Below are 19,541 nucleotides of genomic sequence, written 5' to 3'. Positions count from 1 at the left end.
GAAAATTAAGCTTTTCGAAGCACCAAAGGGATCAACTGTATCTAAAAGGGTTCATTACTCGAAGCTTTTCAACACGTTGTACACTAATGACATCTTGTGGTCAAAGGTGGAAAACGTTTCTTTTGCATCCCAGATGTCCAAGCAATTTTTGGACAATTTCATAAAATAAATAAATTTATGCTAAGAAAACCATAAGAAATATTTTACTTACAGAAGGTATAAATGAATTAATCTGTAAATAAACTTTAAAAAAAACAAAAGTACAAAAGATTCTTGTATGCATAGATGATCAAGTAAATTAAGAATATTGTTAAGTTGATTAATATTCGAAGCTTCTGTGTCAAACGTCACATCACTAATTTTTAGTAAATTGTAGCTTGACCATTCAAACCTTGTTTCTCTTTTTTTTCTGACATTGTCATGTGATGCTATTTTATTTATTGTTTTTATTTATTTTTTTTCAATTTATGTGTGTGTACTTCTAACATGTTTGGTAGGTAAAATAAATGTTGTAAATTAAAATTAGAGCATCTTCTGCAATGGATGCATTTTTCAGCCTATAAGGTAACAAAAATATAATAAGAACCTTGTTTGAAATGGGTTTGGCTAAAAGAAAACTTTGGTTTTGTCTATACTACTAGGTACTTATACTATATTGGGGAAAGGAAAGGAAAGGAAAGGAAAGGAGGTGAAGTGAGGCCAAGTATGGTGACCCATACTAGGAATTTGTGCTCTGCATTTAACCCATCCAAGTGCACACACACAGTAGTGAACACACACACCGTGAACACACACCCGGAGCAGTGGGCAGCCATGGCTGCGGCGCCCGGGGAGCAGTTGGGGGAACGGTGCCTTGCTCAAGGGACTCACCTCAGTCGTGGTATTGAGGGTGGAGAGAGTGCTGTACATTCACTCCCACCACCTACAATCCCTGCCGGACCTGGGAATCGAACCTGCAACCTTTCGGTTACAAGTCCGACTCCCTAACCATTAGGCCACGGCTGCCCCCCTGACTGGGTTAAATAAATTTGCATTACTAAAAATAGACTAAATGTAATCAGTTTTCGTCGACTAAAACTAGACTAAAATGTCATTCGTTTTCGTCGACTAAAACTAGACTAAAATAGTCATGGGTAATTCTGACTAAAATAAGACTAAAATGCTCAGACTTTTAGTCGACTAAAACTTGACTAGACTAAAAGGTGTATGAACTTGACTAAAACTAATAAAAACTAAAATGTCAGGTTTACACAAAGACTAGACTAAAACTAAAATGAAAATCGGCCGCCAAAAACAACACTAATGCAGAGCTAGACAAGATGAGTTTAAAAAGTATATAATTGTCAATTTCTTTAGAAAATAACCGATCACTTCGCCAGATAAGACCCTTCCTCGACTGGGATCGTTTAGAGTCCTCTGAAGCTGCATTTAAACTGCATTTTGGAAGTTCAAACTAAGGGGCAGTCCATTATATGGAAAGAAATCCTAAAATGTTTTCCTTAAAAAAAAAAATTAAATCTTTACGACTGAAGAAAGAAAGACATGAACATCTTGGATGACAAGGGGGTGAGTACATTATCTATATTAACTTCTCCTTTGACACTTGTCTTCTGTGCAACTGAAGCTGACCGTGCAGTGAGGATTGGTGACGTTTAGAAAACACGCTCAGTAATTCAACAGCGCAGGCTGCAGATCAGAGTACGCACGTGTGCTGTAGGCCGCTTCACACTGCAGTGACATGATCTGGAACTTCTCCTCGTCCGTCTCCACCTCCAGGTTTGCCAGGTACTGCTTCACCTTACGTGCCATCTGGGCGTCCTCGTATAGCTTCTTGGCGTTGAGCAGAGAGCTGCGCCGCACACGCTTCTTGTGATTGCCCTGAACATCCAGCAGGTTTGAGTTGGTGCTGCCCTGACTCAGAGACCTGAGGAAACGGATGAGGAGTGAGACCAAGAACTGACAAACATGCCAGGTGCTTCATTCCCATGGGCTGATGTTCAATAATAAATGGGAGGACAGTCACAAACAGAAAACAGACAGTAACATCCACAAAAGTGGAATGGAAACTTGCAAAGAAAAAAATTTAAACTAATTTCTGTGAATCTCATTTTTCATGTATTAGATTGATCAAAATTATTTGATAAAAAATAAATTTATTTCTGTTTTAAATAAATGTTTTTCTTTTGAGCTGCCTATCCATTAAAGAATCCTAAAACAAAATATATCACACTAATCAGCATATTATAATGATTTCTAAAGGATCATGTGACACTGAAGATTGAAGTAATGATGCAAAAAATGTAGCTTTGCATCACGGAAATAAATTACATTTTACATTATATTCAAACGGAAAAGTTACTTTTGAAATAATATTTCACACAGGGTATCTGCAAGATTATTAAGCTCAAATTTAAGACTTTTTTTAAGACCTGCACAAATAAAATTAATACCATATGAGTGGGGTAGGGCAATGTCATAACATATCAAACTGTAAAATGACTGTAAAATGCATGATTTACAGTTCAGAAACAGGTTTCACAAAAACAAAAAGTTTTATAAAATGATAAACTTTATATTTTAGCCTTTAAACTATTTCAAAAGTGTTATTATATTAATCTAAACAAGTACTATAAATCAATTACATTAATGAAATAACATAAAAATATTTTACTGTCTTAATTGTTTCGATTTTTATCATCTTCCTGTCCATTCACCAGTTCATATTTACAACTTTGCTTGTTTGCTGCATAAAAATATGGGTCGATTTTCATATTGGTCAGAACAAAAACAGGCTTATTGGAAATGCTCATTTATTCTCTGCCAGCAGCGCTCTTATATAAAGTCTTTCTTGTACCATTTAAGACTTTTTATGGCCTTAAATTTGATTTAACTACAGTTTAACTTTTAACAACTTTTTAAGCACTTGCAGAAACCCTGTTCACAATATTACTGTTTTTACTGTATTTTTTATCAAATAAATGAACGAAAATAGCCTTGGGGAGCAGAAGAGACTTTAAAAGACATTAAATATCTTAATTATTCCAAACTTTTGACCAGTAGTGTATTTGTAGAACTCTATTGGTAAAAGTCCTTCCATTTATTTGTAAAAATGAAACATTAAACCTCATACACTTGCAACTCTAAGCAAACAATGACTACAGCAGCGTAATGCATTCATGCAATGTGTTCAGTTCCATTAATGCAAAAACTAGATGAATAAATCGAAACCGACGACCATGATCTGTTACATGAAGATCAATGGTTTAGAGGATGAGCGAGAGGAAGGAAGAGTTGCAGGAGTTGGTGTGTCCAGGTTAATGGTCATGGCACATTCAGGACATGCAGGACAGCACACTTACCCTAAACTCTTCCACCTCTTCTTCCTGTAAGCAAAGCCCATGAGAGGCAGAAAACAGGTGAACAGAAAGAGAGAAACACTCAGACAGACAGAAAGCACCACCACCAAAGACTACACTTGATCCTATCAGAGAAAAGGAGAAAACATCCGCTGCATGTGTGCGAGCGACTCGATGACAGTAAATGAATTTGACGTCTAAATAAAAACATATCGAAAGATAAAACGGATGTGATTTCATCCGACTAGACTGTGAAAAGTGAGCGGTCTGACAGAACAGCTCGTGGACTTTCCGTTAACATTTGTTCGGTACCTCAATATGGGATATAGACAATTTCAATATTGCAGATATGCTGACGAAGCACTACTTATTGCATTTAAAAATTATATTTCCATCTCTGTTGCAACAGTTCTGGAAGTGTCTAAAATGACTGCACCCATATGTACAACTCATTGGTGTTTGGTGACGAGTTTTTAGCTCAAGGTCTGCATTTAAAGTCACAGCAGAGGTGTTCAACTGGGATTAGGATTTGGCTTTATGCAGACCAGTCAAGTTCTTCCACACTGACTGAATCAATCATTTCTCTTCAAACACTGCCTTATGAGGCATTGTCATGTTAGACTAGAAAAGGCTCCTATCTAAACAGTTGCTTTAAAATTAGAAGCACACAATTCCCTAGAATATCATTATATGCGTAAACACTGAGTTTTGTACTCATGGAAATTACTAAAATAGTCAAACCTGTTTATTAGAAGGGGTGTCCCAATACTTTTGGCAATATAGTGTAGGTTGTCCTCATAATGGTGAGATACTGAACGAATGTTAAAAAGAGAACTAATTTTTCTATTAACAATACAAATTGTGAACATGGACTACAAACCCAGACATAAGGGTCAATATTTAGAAATTGAGATTTATACATCATATAAAAGCTGAATAAATAAGCTCTCTATTGATGTATGGTTTGTGATGTAAAGGACAATATTTGGCTGAGATACAACTATTAGAAAATCTGGATTCTGAGAGTGCATCTCAGAAAAAAATCGAAATATTGAGAAAATCACCTTTAAAGTTGTCCAAATGAAGTTCTTAATAATGCATATTACTAATAAACAAGTTTTGATACATTTACGGTAGGCAATTTACAAAATATTCTCATAGAACATAATACTTAGTAAATATCTTAATGATTTTTAGCAAGTAAAAAAATAGATAATTTTGACCCATACAATGCATTATTGGCTATTGCTACAAATGTACCCGTGCTACTTACGACTGGTTTTGTGGTCCAGGGTCACAATAAGAGCAGGAACAATTTACATTTTTTATGGAATTTCAGTTCATGCTCTCTGTGTCTTTATGCAAAAGTCTGGAGTCTTTACCTCTGTCTAAACATGAGTGCTGGGTCCATGTTGGCTGATGTCATGCGCACCACATTTCGGATCTCTTTAGAGATCATTCGTAACTTTTCGAAATTCACCAGGCCGTCAACACTCGAATCGTTACCTAGGAAAGATTAAAGATGATTTTTAGGACCAGAGTCTTTTTAACAATACAGGCACATGCGCAGTGATTACATGAATTCTGGATTACTTAAAGGGATGGTTCGGAGTAGAATTGACTTCATTGCTATACACTCCGAAGAGGATGTAAATACCCCATCCAAAGTTTTTTTTGCCTTAGTCAAACATTTATGGAGATATTAGAGTTTTTCTAATTGCTTGTTACAGGAGTGAATGGTACATGTGATGTATCTCGTAAATTGCACCACTAAACGTGCAAGTAATCTTACCAAACTTGTACAGTAGTGTAAATAGGTTATGTACTCACAAAACGCTGCATCAGAACATTTGTAAGTCCACCATGAGTGTTTTAAAAACACGTTTTACCCGAGAACTACTAGTCTCAAAAACTACAAGTCGACGTCACTTCCCTGGTTTGAAAAAAGCACGTAAAAGTCCTCCTACTACATCTGTGTTCATGTCAACTTGTAGGAGGACTTTTACGTGCTTTTTTCAAACCGGGGAAGTGACGTCGACGTGTCGCCATTTGTAGTTTTTGAGACTAGTAGGGATCGGCTAAAACGTGTTTTTAAAACACTCATGGCGGACTTACAAATGTTCTGATGCAGCGTTTTGTGAGTACATAACCTATTTACACTACTGTACAAGTTTGGTAAGATTACTTGCACGTTTAGTGGTGCAATTTACGAGATACATCACATGTACCATTCACTCCTGTAACAAGCAATTCGAAAAACTCTAATATCTCCATAAATGTTTGACTAAGGTAAAAAAAACTTTGGATGGGGTATTTACATGGGCTTCGGAGTGCATAGCAATGAAGTCAATTCTACTCCGAACCATCCCTTTAATCATATTCCAAAATTGAAGAACTTGTAGAGAGTATACTACATTTTAAAATGCTCACAATCAGATTACAGTTACTTTTTATGGATTACATGATTACATATCCACACAATGGCAGTAAATATATATATATTTTTTCTCTTTAAAATTTTCCTTTCTAAAAAATACCGTACCATTCAGCTTGAACTATGTCAAGTAAATTTGCAAACCAATAATTGTTACTAAACTCTGGTTTACATTTTAAATTAATATTCCAATAATTTAACAATTCCCATATTTACAGTTTTCTGATGTTGGTTAATGGTCACATTTAAATACAGGTAATCATATAAAATATTTCTATTTTTAGTGTTCAAGTATTTTAATAATTTTATTTTACATTTAATTAATTGTTAAGTTTTATATCAACTCACAAACGGACTCCAGTTCTTACATTAAGCCCAGTTTGGGAAACCCCAATGTGATGCAATGTTTAATGCATTTTATGATGTTTAAAAATACTATAAAAATGCTTTTTCATATCAATATGTTGCATTTAATAGTAAGTTAGATAAAAAAAAAGTAATCTAAAAGCAATCCAAATAGTAGTTAAACACATTAATTAAAATCAGTAACTAACTTCTAGGGGTGCAACGGATCGTAGATGATCCATGATCCGTACGGACCAGACCCCATGGTTCGGCACGCACGGATTAACTGTTACGTTCAACCATCATAGAGTAAAAGTTTATAATTTGCACGTTTTGTCTTGCCAATTTACCCATTCAAACTATTTTAAACCATTGCAGCAAGAGAACACGCATGCTGGTTTTTTTGTTTTTTTTACCACTGCAGCACACAACAGAAGCGAGCACGCGCACAGAGAGAGAGAGGCGCAATTCAGACTGCGCGATTCACAGAGTGATGCCTCTTTAACTTCTATTTGAACGGAAACGTACATACAAAGTCATGTCTTAATACCCGTTTTGGTATTCCAGTAAACACAGTCGGTTATGTCTTCAGTGAACTGAAACAGCTGAGAAAGAGATGCGTGCCAGTATTAGATACGTGCATTAGGCCTTAAAGAGACAGCATCCTATAAATACCTGCAGTGAGAAGCACTAGTTATTTTACAATGAATTATTAAATTTCTGCACCTGAATACTAGTGTTATTGATTTTATTAGTAACTTTATGTTGTTTTCATCTACACTTTATTTGTGTAATAGTTTTTGTTTTGTTACTGACTTTATTAGTTCACCTAGTAGTTTTTGCTATTAGAAGTACTTAAAGTAAGCATTCAGTAATTAATAAAAAAACATTTTTTTTTGTTTTGTTTGTTTTTTTCTGATCCGAAAAATGATCCGATCCGGGACTCAAAATCCGTGATATGATCCGAACTATTAGTTTTGTGATCCACTGCACCACTACTAACTACAATTTTCATCATGTAATCTGTAATCAGTAACAGACTACAGTTTGTAAGTAACCAACGCAGCACTGCACATTCGTATTTAAGAAGGTAAACTTGAACTACTGACCTTCGTGCAGGAAGGTGAGGTCTTTCTTGACCACGGGAAACAATGGGATGATGGGAGGCTGTACACTTTGGCTGCTCAGTATGTTGCGGTATTTGGCCATGTTGCGCGACGGGTCGAAAATGTCCTGAAGGTCGCGGAAGAGTTTATCATACTTACTGGGTAGTTTCTCCCACGTGCTCCTCAATCTAGCTACTGGCGCCAGATTAAGACCACTGACGAGCACATAAAACATAAAACAACACATGAACATCACATACAGTCCTGCACTAAAGTTCACACACCCCTTACAGAATCTGCACAAGACTCACCTAATAATGGCAAACATGGAGTTGAAGTTCTTGCACTCGCGGCAGTGCAGGGCGATCTTGATAAAGTGCTTGATGGTCTTCATGCGTTTGAGCGCGTTGGGCTCGCGCAGGATCTCAGTGGCCACCCAGAAGGTCTCCTGGTTGATGACCTCCTCGAACTGCTTCAGGTGGCTGCTGCTGCCACCGCCCGGGTCCAGCTTATACAGGTCATCCACATATTCAGTGGACTCGATGTTACGGAACAAGCTAAAGTCTCTCATGGAGAGCTGTGCGGCCACCTCCACGGTGCTGAGCTGCAGGAGACTGATCTGACTCTCCCTCAAGAGTTCCTGAGCATCTTCATCAGAGCAAAGTGTCTCTGTCTCCATGTTGTTCTTCAGGTAGTACCTGAGCAAACACAATTCATGATGGGATTACTATATGTGACCCTGGACCACAAAACCAGTCTTAAGTCGCTGGGGTATATTTGTAGCAATCGCCAAAAATACATTGCATGGGTCAAAATTTTTGATTTTTCTTTTATGCCAAAAATCATTGAGAAATTAAGTAAAGTTCATGTTCCATGAAGATTTTTTGTAAAATTCCTACTGTAAACATATCAAAATGTAATTTTTGATTTGTAATATGCATTGTTAAGAACCTAATATGGACAACTTTAAAGGTGATTTTATCAGACTTTTTGATTTTTTTGCATCCTCAGATTTCTGATTTCAAATAGATGTATCTCAGTCAAATATTGTCCGATCCTAACAAACCATACATCAATAGAAAGCTTATTTATTGAGCTTTCATATGATGTATAAATCCCAGTTTTGTCAAATTTAACCTTATGACTGGTTTTGTGGTCCAGGGTCACATATAGTGTGTCTTTTTGGTTATCAGTAGGGCTGAAACGATTCCTCGAATAACTCGAGTAACTGGAATATGGGGCTGCACAGTTAATCGAATTTCTAGTCGCATTTACGATTACGGATGCCATGCTTAAAGCCATTTTGTTCAAAACATTATTCTGCACGCTTACATTGTGAGAGGTGAATCGAAATTGTTATCATGGGCACATCAAAATACAGAGAATAATTATTTATAACAAATTATTCTGAATTTTGAATGCATTTTAAGATGCATTTTTGCTGCGTCAAAGACGCGTGTGCACTCTGTTATAAACAAGCATGAATGAGAAGCGCATGGCGGAGCACACTTACACACTTCAGAGGGTTTATTTTCCAAATAACTCTAATTTCATGTTGCAGAAAATTTATTTAGAAATTGGGTTACCTTCCTGTCCACTGATTTTTGCCTCTTACAAACAACAAAGCCTTCAAAGAAGACATTAAAGGCAAAAGATTTATGTCATGCTTGAGATTTAGTTCGGCTGAATCATGAAAGCTGAGTTGCATGACATAACATTAATATTATTTTGATTTATGCCTTTGTTTTAGTTTGTACTGTTTACCTTTTTTAAAGTAATGTGAAATAGATTTTTGCGTTTTTATTTATTTATTTATATTTATATGTTATTTATTTTTTATTTATATATTTGTATTTGCATTTTAAATGTAATTTGGTAATTAAATGCATTAAATGTATTTAGTTTTCATAGTTATTAGTGTATGCAATTTCAGTAATAAAAATGTTCAATTTTGAAAAAAATGGAAACAAATTATTTGTTTATTTTAAGAGACCTATCTTATTTTCTCTTGTATATTTAGTATTGCTCTTTAACCTTTTTAAACCGACTGTGTCGACACATCAAACCAAGCTGTATTCATGTTACCATACAAGGTTGGACTATGAAAAAAATTTCTCCTTAAAGCAGACAACTTGTGCTTTTCGGCAATATATGACTTATTACAGTAATTTCTTGCGCTCCGACGGCAAATGGCGGCAGATTTCCGGGAGAAAGGAAAGGAAGAATTTGAATGGAGAGATAGGGAGCGCAGAGTTTTACATTGCATAAAAATACTAAAAACGAACAAACGCATGGCGAAGGAGGAGTAAACATCATAAGAGACTTGGGAGTAGGCTGAGTGAGACTTTTCCGTATGCAGTGCGTGCATCGCTAAATTAGTCAGTGCGTGTAAATGCATGGGTGTGTGAGTGTGAATGTGTATGCATATGTAAATGTGTTCGTGTATAAACAAAAAAGTCTTCTGAATAAAAACTGTGCAACTCAGTGCCACAAAAATACTTGTATATATGTAAAATAGTTGAATTTTGAAGTAATTAATTAAATTCTGTTTACAAACTCACCAAACAACAATAATGGTCAATAATTGTATTTTTTTTCTGAAAAAAATGACCTATTTTACCCTTAGGTCTTAAAAGGTTAATAAAGAAAAATTACTTCTTATCCGATTAATCGAATAATCAATGGAATAATCGGTAGAACACTCATCAGTCATCAGCTTTGGTCACGTCCACTAAAGTCTAATCACATCACAGTGTTGTTTTTGTCAACGATGACGAAATCATTTCGTTGACGCCACTTTTTTTCATGACGATAACGAGACGATGACGAGATAAAAATGGCTCGTTGATGACTAAAACATGACGAGACGTGTGCGAGTTTTCGTTGACGAGACGAGAATAGACGAAAATGTTAGTGGGTGGTCCGTCAGACGTTTAAAATGCATGACATTTCCGCTTATTGTGCATGCCAATTAAAACTTAAAAAGTATCTGACGCTATGGCAAGCCGTTTTAGCATTAAATACGCTTTGCTATACTACTATGGCAAGCCGTTTTAGCATTCCATCCTTGTTTGTCTTTTATATTCTAAAACATACCTTCATTATTGTAATTATTGGTGAAAATAGTCGATCCGGAAGCTCACATTGTGTTGAACTATAGATCTGCTATTTTCAGAACTTATAAGTGACACTACCCAACAGCAAAATACTTACTGACCTACATTAATTTGTTAAAAGACTACTTTTTTCCCTTTTTTTGACTAAAACTAGACTAAAACCTTTTTGAATTTGCGTCGACTAAAACTAGACTAAAACCTTTTTGACTTTTCGTCGACTAAAATTGGACTAAAACTATCACATATAGAAGTGACTAAAATTTGACTAAAACTAAGAAGCATTTTAGTCCAAAAGACTAAGACTAAATCTAAGATGGTTGTCAAAAACAACACTGTCACATCATGTGCCCCTTCTGTGGCTGCTCTAGTTTAGGCTTACCTGCCGTTGAGTTGGATGCGGTCCGCTAGTTTTGAGAGCTGGTCAGGCAGTCGGCGCTGTTTGATGACTCCTTCAGGACTAACGGAAACCTCACATAGCGAATAAGTCTCTGAAGCGGCGATGAGGCCGAACTCGCTGACCACATGCGAGACGACATCTTTGGCTGTGGTGTCTTTACTGATGATGATATAGCAGCTCTGCTGGTCTGCCTTAAAAACGCGGATCACCTGATCTGGAATGTCTGTTTGCGTCAAGAGGAAAGAGATGAAATTAAACACAACACAGGTGAAGATGTACACATTGATGTGAGAAGAATGGCTCAATTCAATTCAAATGTTTGGCTCATATCTGTTCAAGCCGTGGGCTTCCACACTATTTAAAGATGAAGGCTTATCGATTTGGAACACAGTCCATCACACTAATGCATTTTGGTCCATCACATGCTTTTGGACATTGAGAGTAAAACATTTCATGCCACAAACGCATAATCACGTGCAAATGAGTTCAAAACATGTACGTTGGGTGTACTTACAGTAGAAACCAGCCACTTTAAGGAGGCAAGAAGCACACAGAAAGTAAAGAGAGAGAAAAAGAGATGACACATCACATCACAACTAATCTAAAGATGGCCTCTATGTTATGAACACCTCTCGGACCAAACATCACGCTGCATATTGAAAGCATAGTTCACCAAAAAATGAAAATTAAGTCATCATTTCCTCACCCTTGTGTTGTTTTAATGCTGTATGTTCTTGTTTGTTTTTCGGACCAGAAAAGGATATTTTTAAAAATGAAAATGTAATATATATATAATGGCAGCATACGCTGATCAGTGTCTAGCTTTTTAAAAAGACGCTGAAGTTTCACAGAATTTATTTTGTGCTTTTATTAATCCAGATTTTTCAAAACTTGTGTGCTTTTCCTGGGCGTAATGGAGTCTCATTAACTCACAATCATGGACAGAGACCAAAGTAGGGCTGCTGATTATGTCAAAAATCATAATCATGATTATTTTGGTCAGTACTGCAAATACAATTATTTAACATGAATTTGACTGGGTCCAAAACTTTATATCAGTCATTAATTTAAAGATAGCAATACAACAACAAAAAAAGATGCAAATGAAATATGCATGTCTAAAGTGGTCTATCAGCCTGCTACAGAAATTAAATGCAATTATTTTAATGTAAAATAAAACAGCGTCTTCACTGTAAGAATTAAACATGCTTTGTTTCTTCTTAAAACTACAAAAGTCCTTCATTCAAGAGCAGAGAGTGATTTATCTCTTTGTATTTCTAAGTTTTATTAATATTAAACACAGAGACGGCAGGAGGAATATTATTCTGTTGCCGCTTCAAGAGCCACACGGATCCAATATACTGTTACACATGTATTTTCATTATCAACTGCTTATGATCATTTAAGACATAACTGACAAGGGTTTAGATAACTTTACATGTCCGTGTTTTTCTCCGATTCTAAGCGCATAAACAGAACAGTGCAAGTTATCTTTCTTGCTTTTAAAAACAACATCAAAGAAATAATAATAAATCAAGCACATCCCGTTTTATGAAAGTCACGTTACATGATTTTGCTGATTTGCATGTGAAATTAGGCTTTTAAGGAGGAGCGAAAGCGCACCACTGGAAAGGGGGCGGAATGGGGCGCAATAATCATTTCATCTCATTTACTGTATTTTCATGATCGCTTGAACTGAATTTCGATTAACAGCACAGCCCTAGACCAAAGTCAGGATATTAGCTACATAATATGTCAAATTTCAGTTTGTTTCTCAACAAACCCCACTATATACAACCCCAAACCCTTGGCATGTGTCACATAGGACCAAACTATTTAATATTTATTAAAAAGCAATTTTTAAAAAATCTCCTTTTGTAGTGCGAAAAAGAAAAAGGGCAAATGGCATTAGAAAAACACAAGGGTGAGTAAATGATTACCTAATTTTAATTTTTGGGTAAACTATCCCTTTAACCTCAGCTGGTTTCCACATTCCTGTGCAGAGGATCTGAAACTGGCCACAAGCTTTCATTTGACACAACCCAGAGCTGAAGTTACAGTAAGGGACAGTACATTTACAGGAATCCTTCCCAGCATCCTCTTATATTCTAACTATACCTCTATTTGAATGTAGAAAGGTTTTCAGAGCTTAAAATAAGAAGCAAACGGCGTGAGGTCCAGTGTTGGAGGTAACGCATTACAATTAACGCAAGTTACATAATAATATTACTTTTTCCAAGTAACTGGTAATATAATGCATTACTTTTTAATTGACAAGAAAATATCTGAGTTACTTTTCCCCCCCATTTATTGATTAAAAGCTCTCCTGTCCCCATGTTGAGAGAAATTGTGAGTAAGATGTTACTTTAGTTCTAGAATAAATGTGAACATGCATTAATGCATCTCACTCACTAAAAAACAGATACAGTATTCCTCAATATGAATAAAAACAGTGAAATTCAACAGAAACCTGAACTCATTAAATACGTAAAATAATACAAATATCATTTATGTATTTAATCCCATTTTATTAACCGATGTCTTTGCTGCCGACCTTCGATGATCCAATTCATCCATACTAATAAGCAAAAATTACTCAAGATAATCGAACATTTGTTTTCCTTTATTATTGCTGAAGAGTTGACCTTTTTCTTCTGTGGTCTACTGTACAGACGTCAATTTACTTTTCTCTAAGCCTGAGGTTTTTGGTGTAAAAAGGCTTTTACATTTGCCAAAAATAGAATTAAATAACGTATTAAGTTACTTTTTTAGGGAGTAACTCAATATTGTAATGCATTACTTTTAAAAGTAACTTTCCACAACACTGATGAGGTCCACCCATCTACAGGAGAAACGCTTAACCATGAAAGAAGCACACTTTGGCATAATTTAAACTAAATTGAGCACTCATTTTGGAAATAATATACTTATATTATACTTACATAAAGTTTTCATTCAATTAACTGCATGTAATTTACAATTAAATGAAAATGTATTAGAGCAATGCAATTAGATGAATTTAGGATTATTTCGATTAACTTAAGTAGAACTAAATAGTGGGACAATTTGTGAATTTTAAACAAATGTTATGTCAAATCAAGTTTTGTTTTGCGTCATATGATGCCGCATATCTATAGTTATTTTTATCAGCTGTGGGTGGCTGAACTCGTTCTCCGATGGTGTGATGTCTTACCTGAAGGGTTGGTAAAGTCCAGAGTGTTTGCAGCAGGTTGTAGCAGGTCAGGACTGCTGGATGACAGGCTGCCCGGGATGGGCATTATGGCCACGCTGTGCCGGCACTGCTTAGTGCCCACGATACTGTCGTCCTGAGACTGAGACATGCCAGCGTCACTGCAGACACAGAGAGAAATAGATTTCATCCAGCATAAACACTAACACTGCATGTCAATGAACATATACAGATACAGTAGATGGATAGAAGAGATTTTCACATTAGGGTTTCTGCAGGTTTAATGAAGGTGATTTTAAGACTTTTCAAATTTAAAGGAATAAAAGAAATAGAACACGATTCATCAACATGGTCTCTAAATGTCAAAGTCTTTTATTAGCAACGCTTTAAAATTCAAAAGTACAACATCCAACAGATCTCAATAATTTTTTTTTATTTATTGCACTAAATGAAACATACAGCTCGAATAAATCTGCTCTGCATCACTAGAATCTGGAAAATAACTTTTACTCTACCTTCTGATCACACTGCAAAAAAAGTATGTTTTTCATCAGTATTTTTGTCTTGTTTTTTAGTACAAATATCAGAACATTCCTAAATCAAGATATATAACATAAGAAGTCTTGCTTGCTGCGAAATTTACCAAAATGAAATTAAATGGTTAAAACAAGAACAAATATCTGCCGACTGGCTCAGAAAAATCAACTTAATTCAAAGGGAAAACATTTTAAACCGCAATGCCAGGTATTTGTTCTTGTTTTAAGCATAAACTCACTTAGAAAACAAGACTTCATATATTCAATTTGCATCTTAAGTTAATGTACCTTGATTCCAGAAAGTTTAGATATTTGTATTGGAAAATTACAAAAATACTGAGAAAGTTTTTTTTTTTTTAATAAAAAATTAATTTTTTTTAGATAAAAAATTAAAAAATATCAGATAAAAGACAATTTTGACATATTAAGTCATAATTACGAGATAAAAAATAAAAAAAAGATTATGAGATAAAAGAAAATTGTGACATTGTAATTCATAATTATGAGATAAAAAAGTAAAAAAAATCAGATAAAAGACAATTTTGACATTGTAAATCGTAATTATGAGATTAAAAAAACTGATAGGACCATTTTGACATTTTAAGTCATAATTATGAGATAAAAAAATAAAAAAAGATTATGAGATAAAAGACAATTGTGACATTGTAATTCATAATTATGAGATAAAAAAGTAAAAATATCAGATAAAAGACAATTTTGACATATTAAGTCATAATTATGAGATAAAAAATAAAAAAAAGATTATGAGATAAAAGACAATTGTGACATTGTAAGTCGTAATTATGAGATTAAAAAAACTGATAGGACCATTTTGACATTTTAAGTCATAATTATGAGATAAAAAATAAAAGATTATGAGATAAAAGACAATTTTGACATTTTAAGTCATAATTATGAGATAAAAATGTAAAAAATATCAGATAAAAGACCATTTTGACATATTAAGTCATAATTATGAGATTAAAAATAAAAAGATTATGAGATAAAAGACAATTGTGACATTGTAATTCATAATTATGAGATATAAAAGTAAAAAATATCAGATAAAAGACAATTTTGACATTGTAAGTCATAATTATGAGATAAAAAATTAAAATTATGAGATAAAAGACAATTTTGACCCTGCAAGTCATAATTATGAGATAAAAAGTAAAAAAAAAATATGTGCAAAGACAATGTTGACATTTATGTCAAAATTATTAGATAAAAACTTGAAAAATGTTAGGCCTTAATTTGTGGAAAGGTGAATAGAGACTTTTTAAGGCCTTTTTAAGACCCACAGAAACCCTGCAAATGGACTTTTAGGCCGTTTTCACACTTGACTGAAAAAAACTAGACAACTATTCAGCAACTGGTTAACATCATCCAGTAATCCTTAAGTGACATCATAGGTAAATTAAAGATGCTTTAGCCTTGGAGAAACATCACTGATGATTTAAGAGAGGAAATAGAGGTAGTTTTGATTTGACACACACATTCATCTGCTGCAGACGTATTGCAATGGATGCAAAGAATGCGAGCCATCAGAAATGCTGCAAAGTCTAAACAAACTCAACTGTGATGCCAGAAGCTTCAGTGTGAAAGCGCTCTAAACAGACATGAACACAATCACAGAATGAACACACACACAATCTATGAATGAGACACAAGGCTGAGATGAGCAAACACAGCAGAAGAAGGGCAAGAACACGTGACGTCTCAGACGAGAGGAAACGGTGCTGTCTCACGAGTAAACTCTGTGCCAATCACACTCTGACCTTTACACAGAAGGGCTAATTAACATGCTGCTGTCTTGCTCTCAGAGCAGAGAGAATAGACGTGACGATCTGCTCTGAGAGGACAACACTGCCTCTCCACCCATCACTCCACTCCATGATATCATCCTCATCAACACATCTGATACAGCTGGAAACATCAATACAAGTGCACAAAGAACACCCCAAACTACTGTAGATACAAAGCACAACAGCTCGGATACACATGTATGCAAGCCCATTCCCACCACAAGAAAAAACAATGCTTTAGTAAATCACAACCATGAGATAAAAAGTCAGAATTATGAGAAAAATGTACAATTATGACATACTAAGTCAAAATTATGAGATAAAAAGTCATGAGATAAGCCGAAACTGAAATACTGTTTCTTAATTATGACATAAAAAGTCAATATTACAAGATGGAAAATGATGATGTTTTAAGTCAAAATTCGAAGACAAAAAGCACAATTACTAAAAAAAAAAAAAAAAAAATTAAATTATGGCATACTAAGTCAAATTAAGACATACAATGTCATGATTATAAGATAAAAAAGCATAATTATGAGTCACATACTAAGTCAAAATGGAGATAAAGTCACAAGATGTGTTAAAATCGAAATACTAGATCTTACTTATGATATAAAAAGTGCAAACTATGAGATAATTCAAAATGTTGACATTTTAAGTCATAATTATGAGATAAAAATGCAAAATGAGATAAATTGATATACTTAGTCATAATTATGAGATAAAATTTAAAATTATGACATATTAAGTCAAAATTATGAGCTAAAGTCATGAGATAAGTCGAAATTAAAATACCGTATCTTAATTATGACATAAAAAGTAAATATATTAATTAGATAAAATGAAAAATGTTGATGTTTCAACTCAAAATTATGAGATAAAAGACAATTTTGACCCTGCAAGTCATAATTATGAGATAAAAAGTAAAATGAGATAAATTGATATACTTAGTCATAATTATGAGATAAAATTTAAAATTATGACATATTAAGTCAAAATTATGAGCTAAAGTCATGAGATAAGTCGAAATTAAAATACCGTATCTTAATTATGACATAAAAAGTAAATATATTAATTAGATAAAATGAAAAATGTTGATGTTTCAACTCAAAATTATGAGAAAAAAAGCATAATTATGAGATAAACTGACATACTAAGCCAAAATTATGAGATAAAGGTCACAAGATTAGTTGAAATCGAGATATTAAATCCTAATTATGAGACAAAAATTAACAATAATGAGATAGACTACAAAAGTAAAAATAATGAAATGACACAATTTTGACATTTTAAGTCAATTTTGAGATAAGTCAAATTAACACATACAATGATGAGATAAAAAGTACAAACTATGAGATGAAAGTCATAATTATGAGATAAAAACATGAGATAAACTGACATACTAAGTAAAAAATTGTGAGATAAAAGACAAAGTTTTAACATTTTAAGTCATAATTATGAGATAAAAAGTAAAAATTGTGAGATAAGACAGTTTTGACATATTAAGTCATAATTATGAGATAAAAAAGATTATGAGATAAAAGACAATTGTCAAATTTTAACATTTTAAGTCATAATTATGAGATAAAAAGTAAAAATTATGAGATAAGACAGTTTTGACATATTAAGTCATAATTATGAGATAAAAAAAGATTATGAGATAAAAGACAATTGTGACATTGTAATTCATAATTATGAGATAAAAAAGTAAAAAAAAATCAGATAAAAGACAATTTTGACATTTTAAGTCATAATTATGAGATAAAAAAATAAAATATTATGAGATAAAGGATAATTTTGACATTGTAAGTCATAATTATGAGATAAAAAAGTAAAAAACTGATAGGACCATTTTGACATTTTAAGTCATAATTATGAGATAAAAAAATAAAATATTATGAGATAAAAGACAATTGTGACATTGTAATTCATAATTATGAGATAAAAAAGTAAAAAATATCAGATAAAAGACAATTTTGACATTGTAAGTCATAATTATGAGATAAAGTAAAAAACTGATAGGACCATTTTGACATTTTAAGTCATAATTATGAGATAAAAAAAATAAAATATTATGAGATAAAAGACAATTTTGACATTGTAAGTCATAATTATGAGATAAAAAGGTAAAAAATTGATAGGACCATTTTGACATTGTAATTCATAGTTATGAGATAAAAAGGGTAAAGAATTATGAGACAAAAGACAATTTTGACATTTTAAGTCATAATTATGAGATAAAAAATTAAAATTATGAGATAAAAGGTAAAAAATTGATAGGACCATTTTGACATTGTAATTCATAGTTATGAGATAAAAAGGGTAAAGAATTATGAGACAAAAGACAATTGTGACATTTTAAGTCATAATTATGCGATAAAAAAGTAAAAAATATCAGATAAAAGACAATTTTGACATTGTAAGTCATAATTATGAGATAAAGTAAAAAACTGATAGGACCATTTTGACATTTTAAGTCATAATTATGAGATAAAAAAATTAAATATTATGAGATAAAAGACAATTTTGACATTGTAAGTCATAATTATGAGATAAAAAGGTAAAAAATTGATAGGACCATTTTGACATTGTAATTCATAGTTATGAGATAAAAAGGGTAAAGAATTATGAGACAAAAGACAATTTTGACATTTTAAGTCATAATTATGAGATAAAAAGTAAAAAAATTATGTGCAAAGACAATTTTGACATTTACGTCTAAATTATTAGATAAAAATTTGAAAAATGTTAGACCTTAATTTGTGGAAAGGTGAATAGAGACTTTTTAAGGCCTTTTTAAGACCCACAGAAACCCTGCAAATGGACTTTTAGGCCGTTTTCAAGTTATGACACCAAGTCATAAGATTAAGTCTAAAATAAATAGTTAAAAAGGCATGAAATAAAAGTTGACATTATTATATTGTCAAAATTTTTAACATTCATTCAAGTCATAGTTAAATAAAAAGACATAATCATCACAATGATCAATTGTCACATGGCTCTATATTAAACCGGCTGCAGCGTTAATTTTGTGTAAAAAGATGGTATTTGTGTTCTCAAGTACCTCTTCCAAAGATTTTCCTGGACTTACATTTCAAAAAGAAAAATTCAAGTAGGTTACTTTAAGCACAAATCCTGTTTTAATTGTGGGATTAAATTATTATTATTACTTTTTTTTTATGTAGCAGAAATGGACTTCCATAGACATGGACACTACACACACAAATGGACACACGGATGGAGATTTTTTTGTGTG

At 33.3% G+C, this 19,541-nt stretch overlaps 1 protein-coding gene across 4 annotated transcripts in view; it reads right to left on the bottom strand.

Annotated features, from left to right (window-relative positions):
* The window catches only part of rapgef6 (Rap guanine nucleotide exchange factor (GEF) 6), a 130,669-nt gene that overhangs the window by 15,511 nt on the left and 95,617 nt on the right, over positions 1 to 19,541 (bottom strand). For 2 of the 4 annotated variants that reach the window (XM_073824731.1, XM_073824734.1), the window contains 8 exons: positions 13,948 to 14,105; positions 11,269 to 11,283; positions 10,737 to 10,977; positions 7,553 to 7,939; positions 7,245 to 7,456; positions 4,739 to 4,862; positions 3,360 to 3,383; positions 1,707 to 1,924 (listed from right to left, as the gene is read on the bottom strand). In XM_073824731.1, the coding sequence (XP_073680832.1) occupies positions 1,707 to 1,924; positions 3,360 to 3,383; positions 4,739 to 4,862; positions 7,245 to 7,456; positions 7,553 to 7,939; positions 10,737 to 10,977; positions 11,269 to 11,283; positions 13,948 to 14,105 (1,379 nt within the window). The remainder of the gene's footprint in view (positions 1 to 1,706; positions 1,925 to 3,359; positions 3,384 to 4,738; positions 4,863 to 7,244; positions 7,457 to 7,552; positions 7,940 to 10,736; positions 10,978 to 11,268; positions 11,284 to 13,947; positions 14,106 to 19,541) is intronic. The other 2 variants (XM_073824732.1, XM_073824733.1) reach the window with 1 other exon arrangement.

Source organism: Garra rufa, chromosome 19 (genome assembly GCF_049309525.1).
Source record: "Garra rufa chromosome 19, GarRuf1.0, whole genome shotgun sequence".
NCBI classification, from domain to species: Eukaryota; Metazoa; Chordata; class Actinopteri; order Cypriniformes; family Cyprinidae; genus Garra; species Garra rufa.
The sequence above is the reverse complement of the archived record's forward strand: the minus strand, read 5'-3'. Positions and strand labels throughout refer to the sequence as shown.